This window comes from Trachymyrmex cornetzi, unplaced genomic scaffold, assembly GCF_001594075.2.
Source record: "Trachymyrmex cornetzi isolate Tcor2-1 unplaced genomic scaffold, Tcor1.1 scaffold47, whole genome shotgun sequence".
In the NCBI taxonomy this organism is placed as follows: Eukaryota; Metazoa; Arthropoda; class Insecta; order Hymenoptera; family Formicidae; genus Trachymyrmex; species Trachymyrmex cornetzi.
The window spans coordinates 799,060-826,925 of NW_017299509.1; the positions used below are offsets into that span (position 1 = coordinate 799,060).

The window sequence follows — 27,866 nt, forward strand, 5'->3', positions numbered from 1 at the left end:
AATAAAATAACAAAACAATAAATACAACAGTTAAAAGATATTCGAATTTTACAAACGCACTTACAATATTTCTAATTTTTTGTCAAAATTTAGAATATGTATATTACACACATATTATATATTATATAATTTATAATATTTTAAATATATTTTATTTTTATTATTATATATATATATATATATATTATATATATCCATATAATATGTAGGATATCATGATTTGTAATACACGAAAGATAAGAACGTAAACGCTAAAGATAGGACCGATAATATGTTCTAATCGTTATCCGTCTTTGAACAAAGATGTATATATATCAGTTTACTTACTCTATTACTTCCAACAGAATTCTCGTAAAGCTGGTTACGCTCTCTTGTCGTTCTTCTGTGGCAAGACGTAACCTTGTCTAAAACAATTAATGTGAATCGTACTTATTTTTTCGTATGCAAGTCAGCATACGAAGAAATAAATACATTTGCTAAACTACTGCATGTCAACACGAAATATTAACGCGTGGAACAAATAAAGAATCGTATCGTATCGCTGTCTTGAAAATCTTATATAATCATGGAAATTCATATTACATCACTTTTAATGTATTTCTTTGGAATCTAATCTACAAGATACCGAGTCACTTTTATGCATGGATTCCTCTTAACCATCTCGGTCTTTAATATCTTTACGAAAGCTATAAAGCTATTTTTCAAGCGCTAAATTTAAATTTCCCAAGTATAAAATGTATTATAATTTATTGTAATTTATAATTTTGTTTAAACTTAATCTAATTTTTTTTATATGATAATCATATAAGTATATATATATATATCGTATATGTTGTATAATAATTATACGAAAATATCAAAAATTACGTATATAACAGAAGATTAGAATAAAGTCGAAAATCAAAGCCATTAAACGCGAGTAAGTAAAATTAATTTTCGTCGCGTGACTGTAATTGCCTGACTGGTTGTTGTGGGATTCTCGGAGATGATATCTCCAATCACGACTCACTCACTCTTAAAGAGTAAGCGCAAAGACGAATCATGCAGTATCCTAAAATGGTTTTATTAACTCTTAACTTTACACGTGTTTCTTTGTCAGTATACTAGTCTCGGAGAGATATCTGTGTATATGTATATCATTAATTCGACATAACTTTTCCCATTGATTATCCGACGAGTGTACCATTACATGGTCCCAAGATAATCGCACGCGATCCATCTCGGGGCGCAGGTTCGGTCTGATACTTTGTATCTTCGTGGATTTTGGTTCTTCCATTTCCTCTCCCTCGAGATATGTCACTTAGCGAGAAACTTAGAAGATAAATATCGATGGCTTTGTTATTCAACGGAGAAACTCATTCGTACGAAAAATGTTCCGGCCTCGCAGTTCGCGAATATATCAACGCAAATATTTTCTGATATATATCGAAAGTTTTCGCAGCGAATAAAAATAATCTGAAAATTCCCGTCGATATGATATTTTTAGGTGTATATTATGTATATAATGTACAATTACGCTATTTCATTTCGAGCGACGCTTTAAAATATCTTCATGTCTCTCTTTCTCTCTCTTTAAACAAGAGGATTAAATTCGCATAAATTGCAGATCAGTCTAAAGCATAATTCGAAACGAAATAACATAAATGCGTGTATACGTATATAACTATGTATACAACACGTTCGTATAAGCGATGCGAGATAGTTCTTTTCTTTTCTTTGTAATGTAGTGTAATGGAACTTTTTCACGTCGTGTCCGTCCCACGTTAGCCCGATTTTCTTTCAGAAAGCGGCCGAAAGTCACAGTCGTAAATAGCAATTTGCCGTCCCCTCTTTTATTATACATGCAGTTATAAAATACTTTCGATCCATTTCTCACACAGGCCAGAAAAGTCGCCGCAAGCAAGTATGCTATATTTGTGAAGTTTCCCTTTCTTCTTCGACTCTCCTAGGAGAGTTCACCCACATGTTGTCTCTATATTATAAATATCGTACATGCCTATTTTTATACATTACCATCATTTTCACAGTAACGCAAGTTGCAGCGCTTAGAGGATACGCAACGATCAGAGCGATGATATGATTAGAAGCGTGATATGGACTTGTGCTTGTTTACCGCAGATCACAAACGAATGCTCCTTCCGTTTGTGACGCATCGCAAACTCCTGATTTATCATATCCATTCACTTTCAAATATCGCTACGTTACTTTTCCGCCGTTAGCCGCATTATTACTTTGTGGGGATCTCGCCTGAAATAATAAATAGGACTCCCAGCGTGTCCGTAGCAAAATGCAAATTTTGATTTAGCAAAGATCTGACATATGGACGTCCGTTTTTTTTTAACATCCTCTCCACGCGCGCAAATTTATATTTATTCTTCCAACGAGGATCGCGCACAAAGAAACATCACAATCCTAAAGATAATCCCACCTCGCAACAGCAAGTGGGATTGCGTTGCATTCAAGTCTTAGCGTAAAATTTAACACAGAAGATCTTTATTCGTACATTATAAAAATAATAAGAAAACATACTTACACATATTGGTTCACGATATGAAAGCAATCGCGTACGGGCGACAATCGCAATCTCTCCTATTTCTTTTATAGAATTCTGCGATAAACAAGACGAGAGCGATGAAGAGGGTATATCCGCGAAGGAAAGTCTTTGACACGCGACAATGGTCGATGATCCTTCTTTGTCTTTCGAGAGCACAAAGCACAAAACGGTCAAGACTATGCATTTTAGTTATACAAGCGAAAAAGCGCGTTTCTCCAAGGATTGCATAGATAAATCTGACCAGTTTTGATACATTCACGAAGGAAAATGAAGAATCCTTACGCGAATCGCACATCACATGGCTTCCTTTGCCATGCACTTAAATCCTCTACGTTATACAAAGACACGAATTAATTAGTCGTAATATTATATCGTGATAACTTGCATATAAGAAACATTCTCGTTATTATCTTACATACGTATTAATCGTCAGCATTCACACCAATATATAGGCGCGCCCGTGAACTCGTCGCTCCGCACGTCGTTCTCCGACGATGAACGGCGTGTAGAGCTCTTTGAAAATTCGGAACGCATATGAAATTTTTTTTTACTCGTTTCTCGTATTTCCTTTTCAAAAATATCAGGAAACTATCGAGGTATCAAAGAAACGATTGCGTACGTACCCGTACCATATCTCGCACTCTTTCGCCGCACTGAATAAAATGAGTATGTGCAAGTATGTATGTGTTTGCGTGCATCGCGTGTACGCTCGCACACAACACGACAGTTAAAAAATTACAAAAATCATTGTAAAGAAATGCGCCCTAAAGAGTGCGAGCCACGTTTCTTAGTGTTCTTTTTCGCAGTTACAAATATACCTTATTACTTTACCTCTTCCGCTCTTTTTTAAATAGTAATTATTTTTTGGCTTGGTAACTATGTAAAAATCTAAATTAAATAGTCCCGTCGCTGTGTAACGTGCGCATCACGTTTTCTTTTATTTTTATTTTCATCCTGAGTTAAGCCTTCGATGCCAACTCATTCGTACGCCTTCGTGAACAATTCGCGGATCTGAGATATAAAATAAAATATTACGGCTGTTAAGTCATAAAAATTGCAAAGCGTCGGATTGTGCGTGAAACAAACAGTGTGTCTCCTTCGTAGCAAAAAGTAAATGCTAAACAACTTGATTGGTCTGGCAGTATTTAAATTACAATGTCTAAATAACTGCAGACTGACGTCTATCGAACGGCAAATAGGTATTAATATATATATATATTTATATATATATTTATATTTGTATATATTACCTATCATTAGTTTTCTTATCTTAGATAAGTTATCTGCATGGCCTACTGTGCCAATGGAAGCATTTGCTGTCACTTTGCAATGGCATTGCATGTATCATAATCGTTCCTTTAAATGTCTCAAAAAACGTTTCAATTCTCTGATATTTTCTCCTTAACTAATAGCGATCGCCAAGCAAGCTAGTTTTATCCGTTCACGAGAGTGACATTTAATTCCGTTTCATTTATCTCGCTACGAATTATCCTAAATGGAGGGTTTAGAAAAGAAGCTAGAATATATGATATTATATATATAATAGATAATATTATATTTAATATAATATTATATTATTCTCGCTTGGCGACACACCATGCATTTGTCGTTCTGGCAGTGTTATACGTTGTAGGTGCGTAATATAATTATTTCGTTAAATCCGTCATTCTTGATACCTGGAGACTCTCTGTATACAGTAATTGCGATAAATCCGTAGAACCGTATTAATTATACGTACGACTGTTATTCACAATCGGATACCCTTATTGCTTAATAAATGGCACTGATTATTGAAATATTTATGAGTATCGTTGCTGTCTCGAATCTACAGAGTCGAATAAAGTACGTTTATTCCCTACCGCTTTCTCGGTTCTACAACGATCTAAACTAAATTCGCGTATCAAGTTCGGAGCAGTGGATCCTTCCCTACAATTGAATTCTTTACGAAAGGCAACACGTGATTTGTATTCCCATACTCCCTAGAAAATCTTTCCTTTTTCTTTCGCGTGAAATATAGATGATTGAGAGAGTGTATGTCGACCGAATATCGACTAAGGAATATTTTTTCTTTTTTTCGTTAAATCGATGGTGAGATGTGCCGTTGTTGATACATATATAAAATAAGTAAAAACGCGCGCAAATTCGGAGAATGTTCTCGCGGAAGAGTCTTCCATTCACGCTATGCAAAGCAGTATATTGTCTCATACCGGGTGAATGGAGAAGGGCTTTTGTTTAAACGTCGCTATAAACGTTCAGAGTCCCACGATCGTCGTCGTCGCCAATTCGAGATTGCTTTTTATAATTAATTTGGTTTTGCTTGTGTATCGGTGAGTCTCCGAGCATTGCTAGCATATATTTTCGCGTAGGCGAGTGTACCGTATTTTGTTAGGGAGGCACGTAGGGGGGTGGTTTCCTGTACGTTGGAGTAGGTTTGGGACGATTTTGTCGATTAGTGTCACGATTCGTGGCGAATGGCGGCGGCGGTTGGTACGGTTCCTCGGAGTTCTCCTTAGGCAACATCGGCACATCAGCGCCGTCCTCGGTTTTCTGATACTCGGGCGGTGGAAGAGGTGGCTTTTCTTCCTTCAGAATTACGGGTGACTTATTGCCTGAAATCACGCCAAGTGTCAGTGATAGACAGATATATTGCCAAACTAATATATTTCTATTAATATACTGTTAAATAATCGTTACCGGGATCCGGTTTCTCTTCCAGCTCGTCCTGGAAAATCACGGGAATTCCTTTGTTCCGGAAACTCTGCCGCTCGTCATCTTGTTCACTGACGCTCATCTTCCCACTACGTCTTCGCTTGTGTAACACGCATGCAATTATTCCCGCTAGAATGAGCATAGCGGCGATAATAATCGCTGGCAGAACAAACGTGAGAAGATAATCATCATGGAACGCGCCAACGGATGTCGAATCGTCCACTGGTGGCACGTGGCTATCCGGCGAGTGAACGCCCGTTAATTCACCAAGGCAGATTCCCATGGGAATCACCGTGATCTGCTTCACCGGAAATTTCAGACCCATAACGTCCAACACCTCGTCTGTTACGGAGCGTCGGTCATTATCGCTCTTCACAAGCACGGATCGCAGCCTGTTGACTTCGTCGTGGGCACAATATGACGTAGGTAGAGTTCTGTTGTGCCATGTGATGACGGTACTGCCGTTTGAGATATTATGCAGCAAGATAGCGCTCGTGTCTCTGTCTCCGTAGAGATCACGTAGTTTCTCGATAAAATTGCGCTTCTGAAGTGCAGAATGCGCAAAAGAATCGTAGGAAATATCTAGCGTCATCGAAAATTCTACCGTATGTGCCATGTGAGGTGCTGAATGAACGACGACAACCAATCCATCCGTGGCACTTGCACCTAGGAAATATTAATTTTTGATTATTCAATTGTTACAAATATGTTTCCGGTTTTAAAAAATAGAATATTCTTCTACCTTCTTTATCGACGACAACCAATTGATATTCCTTACGGCCAATGTCGGTAATCATTGGCACACCGTAAAATTCTTGATTTTTGCTGTCAAACTGCAGCCACTCGTAAGGTGGAATAGGTCTTCGGTCAATGGTTAAAAGTGACATTTTCATGTTTCGTGACGATCCATCTTCGGCATCAAAGAATGTATCCTTAAAAAATATAGATAATTATCTACATTGTTGACATTGATAAAAATACACATAATAAAAATGTCACATACTTCTGGCACTTTAAATACAAGCAATTGGCCAACTGTCGCGTTAACATGATCAACTTGATTCCTCGGTACCGGCGGGAAATTCATTTTCGGTTCTTCGGTAGAGACTTTTGGTATCTCGGGACGATTCATATTTTCGCATTGTCCAATACCTTGAAATACGACACGCTTTACCCTGATTTCTGGAGCGAGAACTGCTTTTAGAGAAGCTGATGGATCTCCATCACTGTCGATGAGTACCTGAAATACATACATATTATTTTTTAAATCTGTGTAATTTATTGTAAAAGAAAAAGATGATACAGCAATTCTGTGTTCTTACGCGCAATAATTTGTTTATAAGTTCTCTCGGACATTCGCTACTTCTTGGAAGACTATCATTAGTCCATATGAAAATGGCTTGTTCACGATCAGTATTGATATCGATGGAACGAACTGTGATATGCTGAGTGTCACTGTCTCCGTAAAGTTCAGCCAAGTTTCGGATTACCTATAATTGAAAGATAATTAAGGATCAACGAGAAACAAAAATAATTATCAGAATTTAGAAGATACAATAGTGTCAAGTTATAACTATTTATACGTATTATACATATATACATTTAATACACACCTCAAGTTCCCAATCGATATCTGTTGGAAATTCGATTCGTTTGTCGATTTTCAAGTAAATACTAAATTCGTGATTGACGCTACGACTCAGCTTATGTTGTTGAACATGAATATCGAGACTATCAGTAACATTAGCACCTTCTCTATCGATAGCAACCAGTTCATAATTCCATGTAGATATGTCATTCTCGAGAGGCCTGTTGATAGAAAATTTGTAGAATAAAACATGTTCTGCTTTATCAAAGAAATAAATATAAAAAACGTCACATGAACTTACAATCCATAGACTTCCTGGGTATGATGATTGAACTGAAGCCAGTGTGTTGTCTTGAGTGGTATACCTTGCCAGTACAAACTCAACTTTAGGTTCCTCGTGTCGCCGTCTTCAAAATCGATGAAGGTATCGGCCGGGATGACATAACTCAATGGTTTACCGGCAGTCACTGGTATCTTCTTTAATCTCCTATCGCGTCTCGGTGGGAAGTTGACTTGGCCATACTCGATACTCTCCGTGGTAATCCGTGGTATTGTCGTTGTTGTGGTGGTTGTAGGTGCCGCGGTGGTGGTAGTAGTCGTGGTCGTGGTTGTGGTTGTGGTCGTGCTAGTAGTGGACGGTGTTGTGCTCGACATCGTTGTGCGAAGATCCGACGTTGATGGCATCGTAGTCGTAGTTGTTTCATTCGTTACGATTACAGGTGTAATAGTAGAAGCGCTAACATTCGTTACGATTGTAGGTGAAAGAGTGGTCGTGGTGTTAACGTCCGTGACGATGAATGTTGGTACAGTAGTCGGTTCTTTCATGGAAGTCGTAGTTTGTTCCGACTAGGTGAGAAAAGATTGCATATCAAAATGCATGACAAATTACTACGTTGAGAAGAGTGGTGTAGTAATTCTATGTGAGAGAAATTTGCGTAATAACGGTAGAATACATATTTAAGCTGCTATTAACGCGCCGTTAATAACAGACGATTTTGATTAGGACGATAACAATTTGTCTCAGCGAAGCGACAAATCGACACGCTACAGCGCGAGGAAGTTGGTGTGTATAGGCGGCGTGAACTATTATACAAATGAGAGAAGCGCTAAAGCACGTAAGCATTACCTCTTCCGTCGTAACATTGGTAATACCGATGCTCTCCGTCTCGATTTTGTCGAAGACACTAGTCTGGGTGGCCGATGTGCTAAAAGGCGGCAAAGTGGTTACAGGAGGAGGAGTCGTAGTAATATCCGAAGGAATGGTTGGTAAAACGGTAACGGGTTCGGCGGGTTCCACGGGTTTCGTTTTCTCCGTCGACGATTCCTCGTCCGTGGTCTCCGATCGCGGAGATTCTATCGATGGGGCTACAGCGGTGGAGCTACTAGCTGTTGCTGTTATATCAGCCGATGTGACGGTCGTTGTGGTGCTACTAGTAGAAGTTACGGTCGTTGGCGTGGCTTGGGTGGTGGTTGTAGTTGTCGTCGTGGTGGTGGAGGTAGTTGTAGTTGTTGATGGTGATGATGTAGTAAGTTCAGTGGTTCTTGTCTGCGAAATCGTTAGTAGATGCGATGTATGGCACGAAATACGAGTGGTTAGTTACGTTTGAAGGGATCAAGAAGTTGTACAAGTAGAGAACCAAGTATCAGGCTTACGTCTGCGGAGAGATTTTCGCGACGCAATCTGTACAGCACACTTTAGAACGCACGTATTGCACGGACACGGAGTATACAGTTTGCGAAAACGAAACAGAGGCTAGCGATAAAATACACAATACCCAGTAGCTATTCTAAACTTTTAAAGCGCAACGATTTTCCCGCAAGCGGTATGGCAAATGGCGAATGAGGAGTGCAGAAATAGGAATCTTCTTAATGTCAAACCGTAGTAGAGCCATGGTCTATCTCGAATATAAACGTTGATCAAAGGGAATCAATCGCAGTGGTGTTTGATTCCACAAGACACTTACCGTAGTCGTAGTTTTATTATCCGATTCACTTTGACTCATTCTCGGTATTATCTCTTGTTCATCATCTTCGCTCTGAAATGAATAAAACGTATATGAATAAAAAATATTCGATCGTTGCGTTTATTGAACATCTCATGCGATTTTCATTAAAAATAAAATAATTGTCGTGATTGTGGCAAGTCACTCGATGACATTCACCTTCCAATCAATTGTCTCCTCCCCATGATGATGCCGGTGCGGATGTTTCATGTCTGGTATGAAAGTCGGCGGTACTCCGAAGTTATCATCGTTATCATCTTCCTCGTTCTCCTCGTCGTAATCACCATCGTAGTCGTCATCGTAACCGCCGTAATCGTCCGAATCGCCGTAATCGCCGGAGCCAGCTTCTCGTCTGTTTCTCAGGAAGGAGTTCAAGTCTGTCTTGACGCGCCACGACATCACAGGAAGCTGCAGAACTTCTGCTAGAGTACCGTCCTTCGCCTGCTCGCGTAATTGTTTCACCAACTCTGTTTGATGTTTCCATAAGTGACCGTCACAGCCAACCTACGAACGCGCATAGATGTATCCAGTTTTTTTCTCTTCGGAGAGATTTAAAAAAATGAGATATCGCAAAAACTGATAACAAAAAATTATGTAAAATATCGTGATTAAATATCATTATGCTTACACATATTAAATAACCGTTTAAAAAAATTAATTTCGAATCTCACCTGCCACTGAATGGTAGTCAAATGACTTTCTTTGTTCTTATGATGCCTAACGTTCCCGGGTCCGGTAAAGATAACGGAGGAATCCAGGACGGTGGCATCCTTGAAACTTTGGGAATGCATCGAGAATGCGCTCTGAAGAACGTAAAAATAAAAAAATCCTATAATATATATAGATTCTTAAAAGACACAGGAAATTCAACAGCCAGTTGAATAATTTTTTAATCACTTTTTTACAATAAGCACGATTTCTTTCAATCTCTGAAGTACGGATTATGTCTCAAAGGAACGCGAATTTAACGATTAATTAGGTAGAATTAATACCGTGTGCATTCCCAGAAATCCGGCGAGGTTTTCGATGGCATTCACCCTAATGGTAGGCGACAGTTGGTCCATCCGCGCATCCAGCAGAATCGTAAGGATCGTCTGGTCCTCTCCATCCTCGCAATGCGTCTGCAATTAGGATCGCGCTATTTCACATCAGTCGCCAACTTTCCGTTTATGTCTAACCAACATGCAAAATTTGAAAGATCGAGGTCGCCAATCGCGGTATATGCAACGAAGCGACGCGTTATGCACGCAGCAACGTCAATTGACGTCAATCAGTTAAAGTCCGCGACGAGTAATGTCTTTACGACATTTAAACGCAACGATGCGATTGCAATGGGTGATCGCCAGACGGATTCTGACGGATTTATATCACGATGGCTCGTGGTTCCACTATAAATTCATCAAACGCGGATTTTATCGCTCGCGACTAAATTACGAGTCGAAAAATATACAGCATCCGGAAAGTAGATATCTTTTCACTCATACTTCATTCAGAACAGTTTTTCAAACGTTATTTTATTTTGTTCTTTATCAGCGTCACGCAAACGACGCAGAAACGCTTTTCGCTGACGATTAAAACGTGCAACGTTCACCAAAAGTTCACTTCTTCGTCCACGCCTTTTTATCTTTAAGTTCTATTAATCATTAGTGAATGGAAGGCACGTACAGCGGGGACCTGTTGTTCGACTTGGATAAGAAACTTGAAACGATGCCAGCGATACGTTTTCGCAGCTAACGATCCTCTCGCCAGTTCGTTGTTCGCATTCTCGTTACGGTGAATTAACGTTTATCGATATAACTCACCCTGCCGTCCTTATGCTTGAGTTCCTCAAACTTCTCAGGTATAACTTGCACGACGAATTGATCCTTGGCGGTGTCATGGTGCTTGCCGACAGCCATGACGCTCAAGTGATAATTGCCAATGTCCTTCTTTGACGGCACGCCCAAGAGAGTGGAGACAGCGTCATCCCAGTGCATCCATTGCGGCAAACGATCGCGATCTGCGATCTCATGAACCTAATGCGTTTTTAGCGTGTAAAAACCATATTCTCCCGCTGCTGTTCCTCTCGAGAGGATAATTATTTGTGCTATCGTGCAAACTTTTGAATTGCCTTCGCATGAATGGAAGGAGCGTGTCCCGTTACCCGAATAATTTCGAGGACAAAGGGAAGACTAGGGCCATTCAACCTAAGAAGGATTTCCGGCGATGAGACCTGGTGATGCCAGGAGACGGCGGGGGGTAAATTGAATCGCAAATATGGATTCAACGAGAGATGTCGGCAGGGACTCGAGAGAGAAGAAAATGACAGATGTGAGGACAAGCAAATCAATAGCGTTCAAGCAGCGGCGGGCATCGCTGATACTTGACGGCGCTACGAGGCTCGATAAATACGAAAGAAGGACGTTCTCAAGTGGTCTAAATCCGACGCGACTTTTATCTCGGACGAACACTGAATGCAAGTATGGTGTATTTAAATAAGATTTTTTTCTACTCCTCGTACAAAAAAATCTTTCAATGAGATACAAACGTTCACTAACACAATCGATTAGCGCTAAACATGTAATAAAAGAATGCCGTATTCTCTAGTCAAACGTTAAAAGGGATTCTTTTTTTTTAGATTTGGTTTTTAATTTTCTGATTAATTCGTGGGTAAACTTAACTTGATAATAATGTAAAAATTGTATTTTTCCATGGTTAATCATTAAACTGATAATTTTGTGAGTAATTTTTGAAGTTATTATTACAAAACTATTATATAGTTTAGTAATTAATCATAACTATAGAAAATACAGTTGCTACATTATCATCAAGTTGAGTAAGTTTAAATCACAACTGGAAATTGAAAAACCAAGTTTTAAAGTTTCAGAATTGATACGAGAATCTTTTTGCGGGAAGCCCACTTTCGAGATTTAATTTAATTTAAAATTCGAGTAACGTAGGACGGATATTTTTCTCATCAGGGACTCGTATAGTGCAGAACGGGTAGAGAGATGGTCTTCAGGTCACGTTCGTGGTCGAAGAATAAGTCGCGTCGCCGAACTTACCTCATAAAAATCTACGCTTCCCGAAAAAGCTTGCCGCGGTATTTTCATCCTGAAGATGTGACCGACCGGGATGACGGAGTCCGGCACGCCCCATGCCCTTTCGACCCGAGAGGCATGCCTCCTGCCATCACGAGACGACGATCCGTGCTCGTAACGATCGGATCGACCGTGAGACGTATGATGATTTATCAGGACAGACCCGACGGGCACGTTGTCATTGTCGTTGTCCTCACCGACGTCGTCGAAGACCAGGTCGTCCTCTTGCAGACTGAGGCCCAATGACAGAGGCAGCAGGAGTAGGGCGCACGCGAGGATGTAAGGATGCTTCTTCATGTTTCGGGGGAGTTCTCAGTCACTGATACCATACCATGCTGCTACGCCTGCAACGAGTCAAGCCATGTTTATTCAGTTCGAGTCACGATCGCCGTGATAAACATCGAACGATGTCAGTGTCGTAATAATTAACGCGCGCGGTTAATTCCGATGTAAAATCCCGATTGCTGAAACGGGGACACACGCTCTGCTGAAACGAGATCATCACGAGTTGAACCTCCGATCCTTAAAATGTCGCGAGATCGAACGTAGCTTTCCATTCTTCGTCTCAAATTGAGATAAACGACGATCTCTCTTCGCCACATTGTTTGGCGCGTTAAAAGACGTACGGTATAATAAATCACGTCAATCATATCAACGTATAGGATATTCCAACAATAAAACAATTCGTCTGCATTGAGAAAAAAATACTTAAAAATTTGTGAGATATTATTCCACTAAAATAAATCCTTGTTCATTTAAAGAAGGCAAAATAAAAATTTTATTCTTAATGAATAAATCATCTATTTTACTTTTTTACAGTTAATTAAAAAAGTAAACTATATTTTATAGAAATATATATATATTCCGTCAACAAATATTTTTATAATAAATATCGAAGTCACAAGTACAATTTGCTTTTCAATATTTCAAATATTTCTTTCAGTGTGAATGATAATAGTTTTTTTCCCGAAAATTACAATTCTTTATCTGAAGATAATGTGAGGTTTAAAAGATCGATAATGAAATAAAATACAATCAAACGCGATGCGTTTGATTGAATAAAAAGGCGTATTATGTCGATCGATATTAACGCCGATAATCAGACATCAGCTGATAATTATTCGACACATCTGTTTAGGTTCGGCCCGAGTCTAATGGAACATTTTCGTAACCGGAGGAACAAGCATCGAATGGTGTCCAATGATAGCCAATAAACGCCTCGCCATTACTTTTTCATTTCCCTTTATCGCTCGTACCGTCGAGCTACCGTTTCATTAATCGGCGCGGCCGGACAATGAGAAGCCTGACAGTTAAGCCGTTCACCGCTGGATTCTCTCTCGCAACCGGTAAACCGTCGATAAAACCGAGAGAGATTCAGTTTTATCGAAACGCGACTCGTACCTCTCGCACACGTGTTTCGATCGCAAACGATCGATTCGTACTATTTCGGTAACATCTGTTGAAATTGTTCGGGGAAGCCGAATAATTCGGGATAAATGGAATGGCTCGAATAATGCCTCGGACGATTTTTTTCCTGGTCGGCGTCACCGCGTGACAAATCGAGCAAATTAATCGAAACGGGGACAATAGTGAGTTTACAGGGAATTCATCGTCAAGTTAGTTTAATCGCGCGGAAGTTATGCATATCGCGCGACATTTATCGTTCGATTTTCGAACTCTTCGATCGGCCGTGACAACGATAAGAAAAGTTCCCATTAAACGCCTCCGAGGTCGCAATAGCGAATCAGACAGCAAATGATATTTTTAGTTGCCGATAATGGAAATGAAACTTTAATACGATTGACTTACAACTGAGAGTGCGGAGTGCAGAAAGGTCGGAGAAACGACCGCGATCGTTCGCATCGATTTCAAGGACCGAGAACTGCGCGGCGGGTCTGTCAATCATGTATGTAAAAGTTTGGGTCGCGCATTAATCGCGCTGATGAAAACGAGGGCAACGCGATACGCTAAACTCTCGCCGGAACGAGACTGCGAAGACGGTCAACAGACCGCGAAGGTTATACAGTGTAGACAATTGAGTTTATGCCCGCATTTACAGGCGTTCGCACGGAATATATGAGATATAGCAGTGAGCTCATTACTCCTCGCTTATACCGCGATCCGACAGCTGCCTTAAATGAAAGTAGTGGAAGGCCGGCGCGGCGATGCGCGCATATATAGAAAACAGCTCCCTCCATGATTTTATAATAATTCTCGTGAAGAGTCTATCACGCGACTGAACTATGGATGCACAGAACTATGAGCGGCTATGAGTGCTCGCTCGTTTTACGTTGCGGCGCTGTCGACAAGTTATTTATTTAACGAGTCGACTTTCCTCGCATCGCGTGACACAAATATTGAATCCTGATATCACACGACGAGCCGTGATTTTTACAGGATGAACACACGGTCGACGCGTGCTGGCCGATCGTATAGGTAAGGTAGGTAGATGAGCGTGTCTGGTGACAAACGGTTTAAAAGTCCGCGGAAAATGCACGCGGAAGGGGATAGGAGCGTTTATCACAATAGGGATTGCAAAACGATCGCTCTCGTATGCGATCACCCTCGCGTCGCGAATCCCCACGTCGGACTTAATACGATTTCACGGTCGCAATATCGCGCAACGCGAGAGAACGAATATTTATCAAAGCTTAACGATCGAATATCGCGATTGTTCGAACGCGGGAAGTGTTTTGTTTGATTGTCCGGCGAACGTGATGTGATTTTCCTGCCTCTGGTGCCTCCAGAGGATTCCAGGAATATGCTATTTAGATAAAATATATGGTCGATAATAATATATGCGTTCTCCGATCGCGTTGTGTGCACATGAAAAATTTATGTTGCTCGAAAAAAAAAGGATAAAGAATGCAAGTACTCAAATATCACTGGAAATCTATTGGAAATGTCGTAGGTGCATGAAAACAGTTTTGTGCTGAAGTATCTAAAAATTTAGCAAGATACAGATCCGCAAATAATTCCGTTGGATTATCGAAATAATCACGTAGGACATTTAAACTGGTTTCTACTTACTAGAATGTCAAAACTTTGGCATTGCTCATCATGCTTGAGATTCCTGCGTAATTATTTCGATGGTCCAATAACATTATCTCAGATCTATACCAAACTAAATATTTAGGTACTCCAGCAAAATCATGGCTGCATTCAGCAAAAAAAGCAGCTTTGCACCCTGTTGTAAAATTTAATATATTATATTAAATTATATTACATTAATAATTGGTTTTATCTTATTTCATTATATATATATATATATATCATTAATATACATTAAATTAATATTGTATCAATATTAATTTAATATAATATTAATATACATTCATTAATAATTATATATATTATATTAATAATTCGCCTTATCCTTAATTCTTCATTGTATATGCAGTGTTTTCCATTAACAAAATAAAATTATCTAGATAATTATCTAGATGAAAAAATGACTTTATCTAACAATAAATTATTAAGAATATCGATTATCTTTGTCTTATCTTAGAGATAAAAGAAATGTTCTCTTTTTCAAATTAACTAAGATTGTAGAAGAGCATTGTAAAAAATATCTATATAACTTCTAGTAGTAGTAGTAGTGACGATTTTTTTCGTGATATAGATAAAAAAAACTGGGATTAGTACGACATTATCGGTCATAATTCAAAACAACATTGAAGTACTTCCATATTTAGAAGATAAATCTAAGAAATTAGATATTTTTAATTTGTATTCACATACGTTAAATTTTTTTTTAATATAACACATTATCGCCATCATCAGCACCAGTAGAGCGCCCTTTTTTAGTTGTGGAATAAATAAATAAATATTAATTCCACGTAGAAACCATTTGTCAGATGCGAAATGTTCAAAAAACTTTTATTCTTAAAAGTAAAGATTAATGAAAAAATAAATATATTGTTTGTACCTTAAATCGTTTTACTACCTAATAGTTAGTTAAAAATTATTATCTAGATAAAAGTTTTTTAAATTTCATCTTTTATCTAGATTGATGTAAAGTTAATCATCATCATCTTATCTAAGATACATTTTTGTATGATTTATCTTATCTATACCTAGATAATTCTTAATTATCTAAGCACAACACTGTGTATACATATGTATGGATCTAAATGTATAAAATTAACCACATTAAAGAATTGTACAATTTACAGTTACAAAGCTACTGTTTCTACTGAATGCAGTCATTCCTTCTATGAAACCGTTCGACGCATATTTTTCACACTTTGACATATCCTTTGACTCGCATCGTATAATCATTCGTCTATTCACGCGCGACGGAAAAGAGATTTTGCCGCGTGCTCGAGACCTTGTCTTATGCCGCACGGTATGCAGGGCGAAAATGCGTCGCTGCAGGTGCAACGTGCCGTCGTCGCCGCGAGCCGCGAGCCGCGACGCGAGACACGCGTGCGATGAATGCGAGAACAGTAAGACCGGGCCGATATATAGACGCCAGGGAGTCGAACGGAAGTGTATAAGGAACGTGGAAATCGATAGCTCCGTAATCCCGAGAAACGACGTGGCGCGGAGTACGGCGTATTCGGCGCCGCGGCTCATTGAGCACCGACCTAACACGTGTACCTTCGATTTGTTCGCAACTCAGTTTACCGCAAATCCCATGACACAAGATCTCCACCACGATATTTCTCCTGTCGTAATAAAAAGGCGTCATATCAATATATAGAAAGTATTGCATTAAATTTATTCATATATTATAATACCGCCGCCCGTTGAGTTCATTCATAAAATCGTCGCACGCATTTTATTTCTTTTCTTGAAAGCCGCTTACATAGGTCTTTCGAGTCAGTGACCTTAAACGGATTAATCGATGCTGTCCCACGCGAGCGTATCGCTCGACGATGCCCAGAGACGCGATACGAATTCCGCTTCGTCGTGAACGGGAAGAGGAGCGCCCCGTTCACCTTCGTATAAAGATTGAGAGACGGTGAGAGGTATGAAGAGGAACGTTCTCATCCAGATATAATAATACTATAATAATATTATTTATCGCGCGCGAGCTACTTCGTCGAATCCCGGCGCCAACATGCAAGAATAAACGAACCTGCAGTTGACTTTACGCTGATAGTTATTTGTGAAAGTTTAAACATCGTCGTCGGGGGGGTCTGCGTGCGTACGGAGAATGAAATTTTTAAAAGACGTTGGAGCGTCTCGTATGGATATCATCCGGTTCCCTCGCGATCTAAATTTAAAGCGACAACGCGATGCCGCGCGCGTAGAATTTCCTTTCTCGCGCCAGATTCTTCCGTATCTTCGGACAAATAAAGGCACACAAAAACAAAACATAAGGTAGTAAGATGTAACCAGTAGCAAATTTAAAATGTCTATTTGCTTACTTTTATATAGTTACTTTTATACAGTTACATTTCACTGTTTAAGTTTTTTGTACGCCATATAGTGGAAAAACAAATTACTAAATTAATAAGAAAGTGGTTTATAATTGAAAATTATTCAAAGAAAAGAAGTATAAAACCACGCGCAAGATGTATTATGTGATATTTAATAATATATTACAAGGTTATGATATAAATTCTTAGGTGTTTCGGCCAATATTTGGCCATCTTCAGTAAATAAAAAATACTCTCGCTTTCGGTATAAGAATTATATAAATAAAATTCCGCAGTCATATATAAATTAAATTAAAATTCACGCTCTTTGTCGCATAATTCGTGATCATCCTAACAGTGGTTGATAAGCACGTAGCATTGAATGTTCAATATGCCAAATATTGGCCGAAACGTCTAAGAATTTATATCATAATCTTGTAATATATTATTAAATATCACATAATACATTTTGCGCGTGGTTTTATGCTCCTTTTCTTTGAATAAATTACTAAATCTTAACACATATTTCTTTGAATAGTACTAAGCAAATATTTACCTACAATAAATCTATATTTATTCAATAAAAAGAATAATAGTTAACCCTTACCGTACTAATATGGGTGACCGAGCGATTCCTGTTCGTGCAAGTTTCTTTGAGTCTTTCGGTAATTATAAATTATACTACATTTTATTATTTTCCAAAATAAAGAGTCAATATTTATTCTAGAAAGTTGAAAGTACGTTGGTGAATTTTTAGAGATTTTTTAAATTATTTTGAAGAGGTGAAAAAGCGAAGAGATTTGAAGTGACCCTTGATGGTATGGATGAGGCACCAAATTATAGATGGTATGGTAAGGGTTAAATCAAATTAATGATCTCTGTATCAAATAAGCATTGTTTACATTTAGTAAATATTTACTTAGAACTATTCAAATGTTTATTAAAATTTTATCAGTGCAGTCTTTCAATCAAAGAAAAAAATCAAAGAGCGGTGAATGATGAAAAAAATCTGACGTTGTGTGTATATAGATAGATTCAGTTGCAGGTCTTCAAGAACGATTCCAAGTGCTAGAAAAAGAAATGACGAGCACAGTAATCGCTGTGCACAAGGAATAATAGTATGCGAGAGAGCGCATTGATACGCTCGGGACGACTCTAATTATAGATATCGTATCACTAGCGCATTTATCCTCGTTAGCAACGCTCTGTTGCGTAACGTAACATCGTTATGCACGTGATTCACGCTCACGGACAAGTCAACCGCGGCAGTCGGTCAATAATATCAATCGTCGTCTCCATCACATCGTCTGTCGCATGTAACGTATTTTTCCCTGCCCAGAAAACTCCCGCCGCGAAATGATAACTTTGACCATTTCGGGAGAGTGTGATGCCTGCCTAACGAGTTTCGGCCTGCCTCGAGTGTCGTCGCGATAACCGCTTTTCGTGGCTCGTGTACACAGGGGCCAACGTTTACATAGTCTTTATTCTTCCAGATGCTGTTGCGGCAGTCTTGGAAACACAGGCGAAGACGTTAACCCTCTTTTTACTCGATGTTGAAAGCAGCATCCTGTTTTAGCGTTAATCACGTGGCAAGCCTTCTACACGGAGAAAAAGTAATACGTGCTAGAATTCTAGTAAATTTTATGAAATTGGCAAGTCCATATACAAGGACAAAAGTGTCCGGTTATGTAAAATATACTTTACTTTTCTGGTAAATAAGCTATCGTCGTTTAGTCACTGTAAAGTATTTTTTACCGCATAGTAAAATAAATTTCGTCTTGTTCGTGCTTGTACAGTCTTGAGTATAATATCATTTACTTTAATGTGATGTAACTTGAATGGATTTACACTCTAAATTCCTTACACTTTAAATCTTACTCCAAGAAAATGAAAATACAACCACTCTTGAAAAAAAAGTGAAAATATTTCACTTCTTGAAAAAGAGAGACAATTTTCACTCTTTTTAGAGTGAATTTTCGTTTCAAAGGAGTGAAATTTCACTCGAAAAAAGTGAGATTTCATTCTAAAAAGTGTGAAGATGGTCACTTTTTTTTTTCAAGAAGTGAAATATTTTCACTTATTTTCAAGGGTGATTACATTTTCACTCTCTTGGAGATTTCACTGCAAGAAATTTATACTATAATCGTAATTAATTTTTTTACAGTATTTTTTACACTCAGACAAGTACAGTTTGTCATAAGTTCGGCATTATTTAAAAATAGCGAGGATATGTTTATTAGTCTCTCTCTCTCTCTCTCTCGCAAAGCAAAAATTAATCGATTAATTTTTCTCCATGTAGCAGCAACATCGCGCGATAAGCGACGCGGATAACAAGCTCCGCGAGCGATATATTTTATTCAACCGGAAATGAAACAAATTGTATAACAATCCAAACACATTCAGTCTACTGATATATTAGATATTATATGGATTACTGATTGTTTAATACATATCAGTTTACTCAATCACAATTCGGATGGATTAATAAATGAACGTGTTTGAAAACAGTAACAACACGTGCAATACAACGACCGCGCAGAATCACCACCGCGATTTCCGCTCTTGTGCTAATTCAGCGCGAATATGCGCGGCTTCGCGACAAATATTTGCGTGCGCAGCGCGAATAAGGCGCGTCGGAGCTCGTATCGCGGCGGCGACGATCTTGGCAAAGGGAAGTAACGCGATACGTCGCTTACTTACTCGGTCTCTCTGCGTGTAAACTACCATATACCGAGAAGGATCTTAATTACACCGAGCGCTACAATTATGCACGGCGACAGTGACCATGAAAATTTATGAGGTGAATTATTGGCGGATCCAGAAACTTTTATCAAGGAGGAAAGCCATTGGCGAGTTGCGAGCGAAATTTTGTTTAAGGTCAAATATGAAATGATAAAATATTCAATTATTATTTAAATTATTACGTTGAAAGAGTATTTTTTTTTATGTGTAACTCATAAAACATTTTATTTAGAATTATATTAGCATAAAAAAAAAATAATATAATGGAATCTATTTTTTTTTATTTAGGAGTTTCTTAAATTAAAAATATTATATAACATGTTAAATTAAAAATATATTATATAACATTTTGTTATAAGTATTTTTTAAAAAGTAAACTTTGCCAGTGAATCAAATAATTGAGAATGTTCGATCGCGACTTTTAATGGGAGAACGATACTGTAAAAACTACGAGTTGTTAAAGTGTATTTTATAGAGACTTTAATGTCTCAAAGTCTCGCTAGTCATGTGCGAATTCTGTCTCGAACCGACCTACGGCACTCTCGAGTTCTTCGAATAGAATGACAAGGAGGTTGAACTCTCACAGAGACGCGGAAACTTGAGCTAAACAAAATATTCCGTACAGTATCAAGAGAGAAAATGGCTTTGGCAAAAGTTAGCGACTCACGTCCTGGCGAAAAGAGAACAAAGTGGGAAAACCGTTGAGCTTCTGAAATAAAAGAAAGTTATGCCGGACTTTCAGTCGATTTCTTGGCCGTTTAAGCTGCAAGGGATTAATATCTTATAAAATATTTTAGAAGTAATATGCGCGAACGAAGTATTCATGCCATTAAATTACCAGAACGAAGAATTGACGCGGCGTTCGTTACGCAAAGAGTGCGACAAAATATTTCAGATCGAATTAATTTACTTCGGGCACGGAACATTCTGGGTTAACGAAAAATTATTAATGTACGTCCCTCCGTCAGGAGCGACGGATGAATTAAATCATAAAGTGGATTTAATAAAGCTCGACCATGCTTAGCTTGTTTTCATAAACACTCAGGAATTAACTCCTTGTCCCACGGGATAAGGTAAAACCATTCTGCACTCTCGGTCCGCTTAATGTAAAATACGACGAGACGCACCGGTGTCCAGTGTTGAACAATGGTGGCACTCCACAGGAGAACAGCTAAAAATTCTTATAATTGTATTACTAGATTACATGGAACGATTTTGCTGAAGTATTTATACCAAAGGAAAGATTTAATTAAAGTATCTATTTTTAAATTTAGGTATAAATACAGATTTGAAAATAATTTTATTGGATCGTCAGAATAATTATGTACTTAAGAGGCTTAAGATAGTTACTAGAATGTCAAAACTTTTTGCAGCATTGCTCATCATGCTTGAGATCTTTTCGTAATTTCGATTCAATTAAATTATCTTCAGATCAAATTACTTTCGGTTCGATAAAATTATTTTCAGATCTATCTATCCAGTTTGTAGATACTTCGAAATCGGTCTTTCCATGTAAAAATGTAACTAGATACCAATCTAAAAATAATTTGTTAGATTATTAAAATATAAGGCACTCAAGCTGGTTCCAGAATGATTACTATATTAACCTTTTTCTAGCACTGCTTATCGTGTTAAATTTTCTACACAATTATATTTTGATAATTTAACAAAATTATTTTAAGAATTGTATCTATGTGAATTTTCAGATACTTTGACAAAATCATTTTTTCCATACATGTATAAGTTCCACATACGTGAAACGTAATTATATACGGAGCAAAGATTCTGAGTTGACAGAATTATTTAGTTTATCGTTTTTTTTTATTTTAGAATTATCACGAATGAATCAGAGCGATATATTAATATTACGAAATTAAATAAAATATAATCAACGTTATCGATTTATATATTATATATATAAAACGAACGGATGGTATTATCGATTTGAGAAAATTGGTAGAAAGGAATAATATACGTTGTCGTTACAACTTCTCGCAACGTTTGCCAAATCTTGGCAGATATCTTAAGACTATTTTAGGCGTGCCGGTATAAAAGTTTCCTCGGCCCGGATTAAAGCTCCGTTAATAAAGCAATCGCGTGTTATCGCGTAATAGCGGAACGACGGCTTGTATCGGACGACCTGTGTGCGCGCGGACATCCTGCGTTCAAGACCTGACTAAATTCGGCACGCCGGCCGCCTCTGCATGGCATAATAATAAATTAATAACGTACCACCTCGCGTTGTGCACCACCTCCTTTTATGCCTCGGTAAAGTCCGTTACACGTAAAACGAAAATTCATTACGCTCTTTATTGTGCGCGGTTACGGCGGCAGGCAACAATCAAATTACAGCCACGCTTCGGAACGAGTGAATCGCAGCGTTCAAATATTGTACCGGAAACAATAAAATATACATAGGTATATTTATATTACATGCGGAGAACGCTCACTATTTTTTACTCCTCTTTGAATTTCTCGATTGTTGTGATGAACGCGATGAATAGAGCTTCGAATAGAAAAACAGATTTCGGACAAACGGTCTTTGTGTTAACGTGGCGTGCGTAACGAGAATAATAGACAAACGATAAAGATTCGTTTTATGTAAAAAAAAAAAAAAAAAACCTATCTCTCTCGAGTGGCTCTTGCGAGAGCCCTCTCTAGACATCGACGTCGCATCGTGAAGAAGACGAGCTCTTTTATGGAGGGGATATTGGACTGGTTTCCAATATGTAGGGCGAAAATATTATACTTTCCGGATGCTGGACGAAATGAAAATCGAGCCCCCCCGAACATCGATGAATTTCTCAGCAGCATCATACCCGCCAGTCGCTATGCAAACGTTGATGTAGTAAGTCGGGGAGGCGTCGAGGAAAAGGTTGGTCCTTTTATATCTTCCCAACATGGTTGGTCGTGAACTCGGATATTGACAGACTGCATTTGCATATATTCGCGGGAATCGAGGTTCCCGAGAGAGCACTCCGCGAGGGCAGATGCGAGCGAAACAGGAAAGAGAAGGAGGAACGGAGAAGAGAAACCGAATGGACGTGACAAATGTGGAGGTCTGGAGAGAATTTTCTATTTCCGGAATAATTTTTAATCCCTTGGATAAGACTCTCTGCATAAATTAAAAGAATGTTTGCGAGCGTAGAGAACGGGTGGTTTTTGGACATCTCTGAATATCTAGTTGAATATTTTTTTCTTGATAAAACAACGCAAATGTTTTGTTCGCTATTAATGTAAAAGAGAATAAGATAATGCAGCTTAGCATTAATTTGTAAATACAACAGTTATTGATCGTATCAGTAAGTCGCGCGCGCGCGCAGGATCAGAATTTTTAATTATTCCGATAAAAACTGTTCTCTAGTCTAGTTTCTTGTAAATCAAACGAGATTATTTTCAAATTTGCAGAAACTGGACTCAATATGTATAGCATAGTTCTAACGATTTCAAAAATCTCGCATTGTAACTTCGCGATCAAGCAAAGCAGAAAACAACCCATGTAAAATACGCCCGATGTAAAATACGATATTCCATCAAATTCACAAGTTACCAACTCTGACGATAAGCCTGGCGGATCATCACCGTACGTGAAATATCATGATAATCCCGCGTAACCCGAAACGAAGTAAATCAGACATTAACCGGAGTTGGAGTTAAGGTACTTTAGACGTTATCTCGTTCGCGTTGTAGTCGATAAAAGTCGCAATAATTTTTGATAGATGCCACGGAAGTTTTGTCGAAGCCGCGAAAAGAAAAAAGAAGAGTCGAAACCGGTATTCGGTCCCTAAAATACGATCCGAAGGTTCAGACGTGTACCTTCGTGTGCGAATTGAACGGAAGACGACAAGGAGGGGAATCGACAATGTCCGGACATATCGCTGGATAAACGTACAACCATCCCTTCGGTACTCACCGTTATTGCGAGATATTGTGCAGTTTGGCCACGTGCTCGTTGCACCGGGACGGTGGAGACAAAAAGAGGATCGCTCGCCTGGACAAATTTCCTGCTGGCCGCACACGAACGGTACAGCGGTAAATGTCACGGGCTTTATTTCTATGCTGGAGGGCATAGAGAGAGAAATATTTGCTTTGCGCGAGTTACCCCATACGACTCGCCGATTGAAGAGCGCGATAACTGAGACTCGACGAGCTCGAAGCGAACGTGCGGCGAATCGCAACAAACGACCGTGTAAATTGTAATTAACCCGCGAAGATTAATAGACGGATACGTTTTATTTAACGGCTTAATCCTCTTCCGTATACGCGAGTCTCCGTCGCGTCGTCGTGATTCATAAACCAATAAACGGTCGGTGTAACCGTCGCTTAGCGCGGCTCTCTTACATGCCCGTTGCACAATCTGTATTTGTTTAATATCCGTCGTAGTTAATCATATTTCCGAGGACTTTCGCCCGAGCAAGTCTCCCGCTGATTCATCGCGAAGAGACATGCTCTCGCGAGGTAGTCCTCCTCTCCGAGCATGTGCCTTCGAGACCTGGATGTCGTTCCCTGAATGTCGAGGGTGTTTGTCATTGTCCTCGAAACACGTTGAACTTCTTCCTGGTAAATTTGATTTTTTACGGTTCGCTCATTTTTAACTTTTAAGGAGATAGATGAGGTCATAGCGCACCTCAAGTATAGTTATATAGTTTTCTTTTCATTTTCATTTGGAAAAGAAAATAAAAAGTACCGCTCCGTTCATTATTTTTATATTTCTTTATTTCGTAATTAACTAATGTAAATTTAACTATAATATGATATATTAATAAAACATTTTATTTATTAATATATTAATAATCTTTGAACCACTTATCTACTTAAAAGTTATTTCTCCATCGATAACGTTGGACTTTAAAGACCCAATTGATTATCTTAATTCTGGTACATTACTTAATTAACTTAATTAATAATTTTTTATGCTTATTAGCAAAAAATCAGTAAAATATAATCCAACTTCTATAACAGCAAGAACTCATTGTCGAAACTTTCGCAAGTATTATATGTAAGATTTTTCGTTCGGATCTTTACAATCTGAAACAATATAAAAATCTGCACTAAAGTTCGAAGACTAAGGGTGCAAATGAAGGGTGAAAATTTCGCATTGCTGAGAATTAAGCTACAAGTGCATGCCCCATAAATGCGTCGTCGCTCGTTTCTCACGCGACTCGCCGTCGTCGTAGCCTTCAGAGATTTTCAACCTCTAGTTGAGAGACCTCCAGGTCGCGAAGGTTCGACCGCGCTGTGATAACAACGGCGATGTGAACTTTGTGAATAGGGGCATTGTGGGAGGCGCGGCCATCGTTCCTCAACACGTTTTATGTCTTACGTCGACTCAACTGAAGTTACGTTTACGAGAAAAACACGGTGTGTCTGGTCCTTACCAATGGTTCATCCGTTTATTCCTTTTCGTACCTTCGGGGCCTTCGATCCGCCTTCCTTGCGCTCTCGCTCCTCGGCCTTTCCGCCCTTTTACCACCCTCGCATTTCTTTCGCTCGCGTTTCATTCGGTACTTAGTGCCAGACTTTCTTTACCCGCCGCAATTTCCACCGTTATATTTCTTTCGCTCCGTCTTTGCCGTTTCTCGTATTTTTCGCGATATACTTTCTCGCACGATATATATAGTATATTAAAATCATTACGTTTCGTCGGCGCCAACTGTTGGTTTAGTTTGCGTTGACATCAAATCGTGCGGTGCGCTCGATAACCTCGGGAGAATGGCTTAACAATTATCGCTGGATGTCAAATAATTTGCACGAGTTACGATCATTCATTATCACGGGACGAAGATTGAGCGGTGATTAGCCGTAAAAGCAAATGGTGCGTGAGCTAAATTGGACAGCTCGATAAAACGGGACTTCCGTTTTGTCGCTTGGACTAAATCTGTGACATGATGTCACTCATTGTTTAGTGAGCGGACGATTAGTATTCGCTGCGAATTGTTAGAGAGAATGTAAGCTGGAGTTGCTGTTGAAGAGCGCTCATGCAAATGTACTGGTCGCATCGATCGACGTGAAAATGTTGAAAAACTCCAAACGTCAATGAAAAAAAGGAAGAAAAAAAAAGAAAAAAAGGACGAGCACTCGTCGATGCCGTAAAACGAAATTAATGTCGCTATTGACGTTTGCGTTTGAATACCCGTTTGTCGAGCGGCGCCGGTTGTGTGGGACGATTTATTTACCGTGTCGTTATTAAGTTACGCGACATACAAACGCGCGGGATGTCGCTCAACAGGACGCCGCCGCGCCGTCTGGATAGTTTTCGTTCGAAAAGTCCCAATAAACCCGACGGTTTATCGACGGACATCACGAAACGCGCAATCACGTATCGTTGCACCTTCCTTTCCCGTTTTATGCACCGCGTTAATTACCAGCGAACGAATGCCGGCGTGAATTAGCACCTGGCAATCGTATACGCGCACACGACGTTATTAATTCCCGTATTTCCCGCGTCTCTTCCTAATAAGTGCCATTATCGTCATAGTCATTCTCGTCGTCGTCGTCGTCGTCGTCGTCGTTATCGTTCCCCGTCTGCGTCGCTTGATACGAATGGCACGTATAACCACTCCGTATGCTTTGGCAAACGGAGCCTCCTCTCGCCCGGTGAGCGTCGTGTAATTAACGTAATTACTGCGGGCCATAATTACCGTTCAATCGGCCGGCACTCCGCGGACAAAACAGCCGTAGTGTTTCTTCTCGGAATCACGGGCCCGGCATGATCGGCGGCACATGTAAGTCGCGAGATACAAACTCGATTTCCTCGGAGGCCGCGCAGGCAGCCGGCTTAATGCAGGTCGCCGACAAAAAACTTGACGGAGGGATGGGCCCGAGGTCCGACATGTGTTACGTGCTAATGCGCTGCTTTCACGAACAACTCGACTCGAGATCTTATGCATCGGGAAGAGCGAGGAAACGGAAGAAAAAGAAAATGAAGCAGACCCGCCCAATCGTTTCGCACTTTCGCAGAAAAGAGCTCGGCCTTCGCGCTCCCGCGAATTTTTCATGTCCCATATTAGTATTCTCATTGCGACTAATAGAATAATGATGCCGGCAGACGCGAGATCCCAACTAAATAAACCGTCGCGTCGGCCAATTTCGTAATCCGCAAATAGAACATTCAGCGGATACGCCGAATGGCATTGAATACTTCTCTGTGTGTGTGTATTATGTGGGAAACTCTGTGAGGGACAAGGCCTATTTGAGGAGGCTGAGTTGCTCCCTCGACATACGGGACCTTGTCCTTTTCTCCATCTCGAAGGATTATCCAGACCTAAGGGCATCGGATGTCCCTTCCCATTTGTCGACCTTTTATGTCTCGTCAATGATTCCTCTTTTCTGTACCTCCATGCGGGCCCAACCGCAATATTCCTCTCATCACGGCTGCGCGTACGGAGAGATTCACATAATACGTAATCTCATTTGCGTCGCAAGACCCGAGTGATCCTACAGGATCAATTCATTACCGTAGCTGCCATGATTTGCCGAGGGTACCTCGACGATGACATATTTAATGTTATCTCCCTTCCAACTATCTGCGACGGTTTATACTGTCGCAAATTACGCACGTCACGAAATATAAAAAGATAGGTAATTTAAAATATATATATAATACGTATAATAACGCTCTTTAATACAAAATTTACAATATCTCTCCAAAGTTGCGCGGTACTCGGCAGATGAAAGTTATATTTGCGGATCTAATATTTATTTAACGAGAGAGCAAGAGGGAAAAATGTAACGCACTACACTGTACAAGTGCAGCAAGCATACCAATTATAACGTTTGCAAGCAGCAACGAAGCGCCCGTGCGCAGTTTGCATGGAATGTATT

The 27,866-nt window shown here is 39.4% G+C and overlaps 1 protein-coding gene across 4 annotated transcripts in view; it reads right to left on the minus strand.

Annotated features, from left to right (window-relative positions):
• Positions 1–4,137: 4,137 nt before the first annotated feature.
• LOC108765091 (dystroglycan) overlaps positions 4,138–27,866 on the minus strand; it is a 67,375-nt gene continuing 43,646 nt past the window's right edge. For 2 of the 4 annotated variants that reach the window (XM_018513621.1, XM_018513620.1), the window contains exons 2-15: positions 11,899–12,278; positions 10,657–10,869; positions 9,847–9,975; positions 9,526–9,657; positions 9,014–9,358; positions 8,816–8,887; positions 7,978–8,397; positions 7,153–7,697; positions 6,877–7,072; positions 6,586–6,753; positions 6,267–6,503; positions 6,006–6,195; positions 5,249–5,929; positions 4,138–5,163 (exon numbers count right to left, since the gene is read on the minus strand). In XM_018513621.1, coding sequence (XP_018369123.1) covers positions 4,940–5,163; positions 5,249–5,929; positions 6,006–6,195; positions 6,267–6,503; positions 6,586–6,753; positions 6,877–7,072; positions 7,153–7,697; positions 7,978–8,397; positions 8,816–8,887; positions 9,014–9,358; positions 9,526–9,657; positions 9,847–9,975; positions 10,657–10,869; positions 11,899–12,231 — 3,885 coding nt within the window. In that variant the 5' untranslated portion in view covers positions 12,232–12,278 and the 3' untranslated portion in view covers positions 4,138–4,939. Of the gene's footprint in view, positions 5,164–5,248; positions 5,930–6,005; positions 6,196–6,266; positions 6,504–6,585; positions 6,754–6,876; positions 7,073–7,152; positions 7,698–7,977; positions 8,398–8,815; positions 8,888–9,013; positions 9,359–9,525; positions 9,658–9,846; positions 9,976–10,656; positions 10,870–11,898; positions 12,279–23,955; positions 23,979–27,866 lie in introns of those variants that run through there. The other 2 variants (XM_018513622.1, XM_018513623.1) reach the window with 2 other exon arrangements.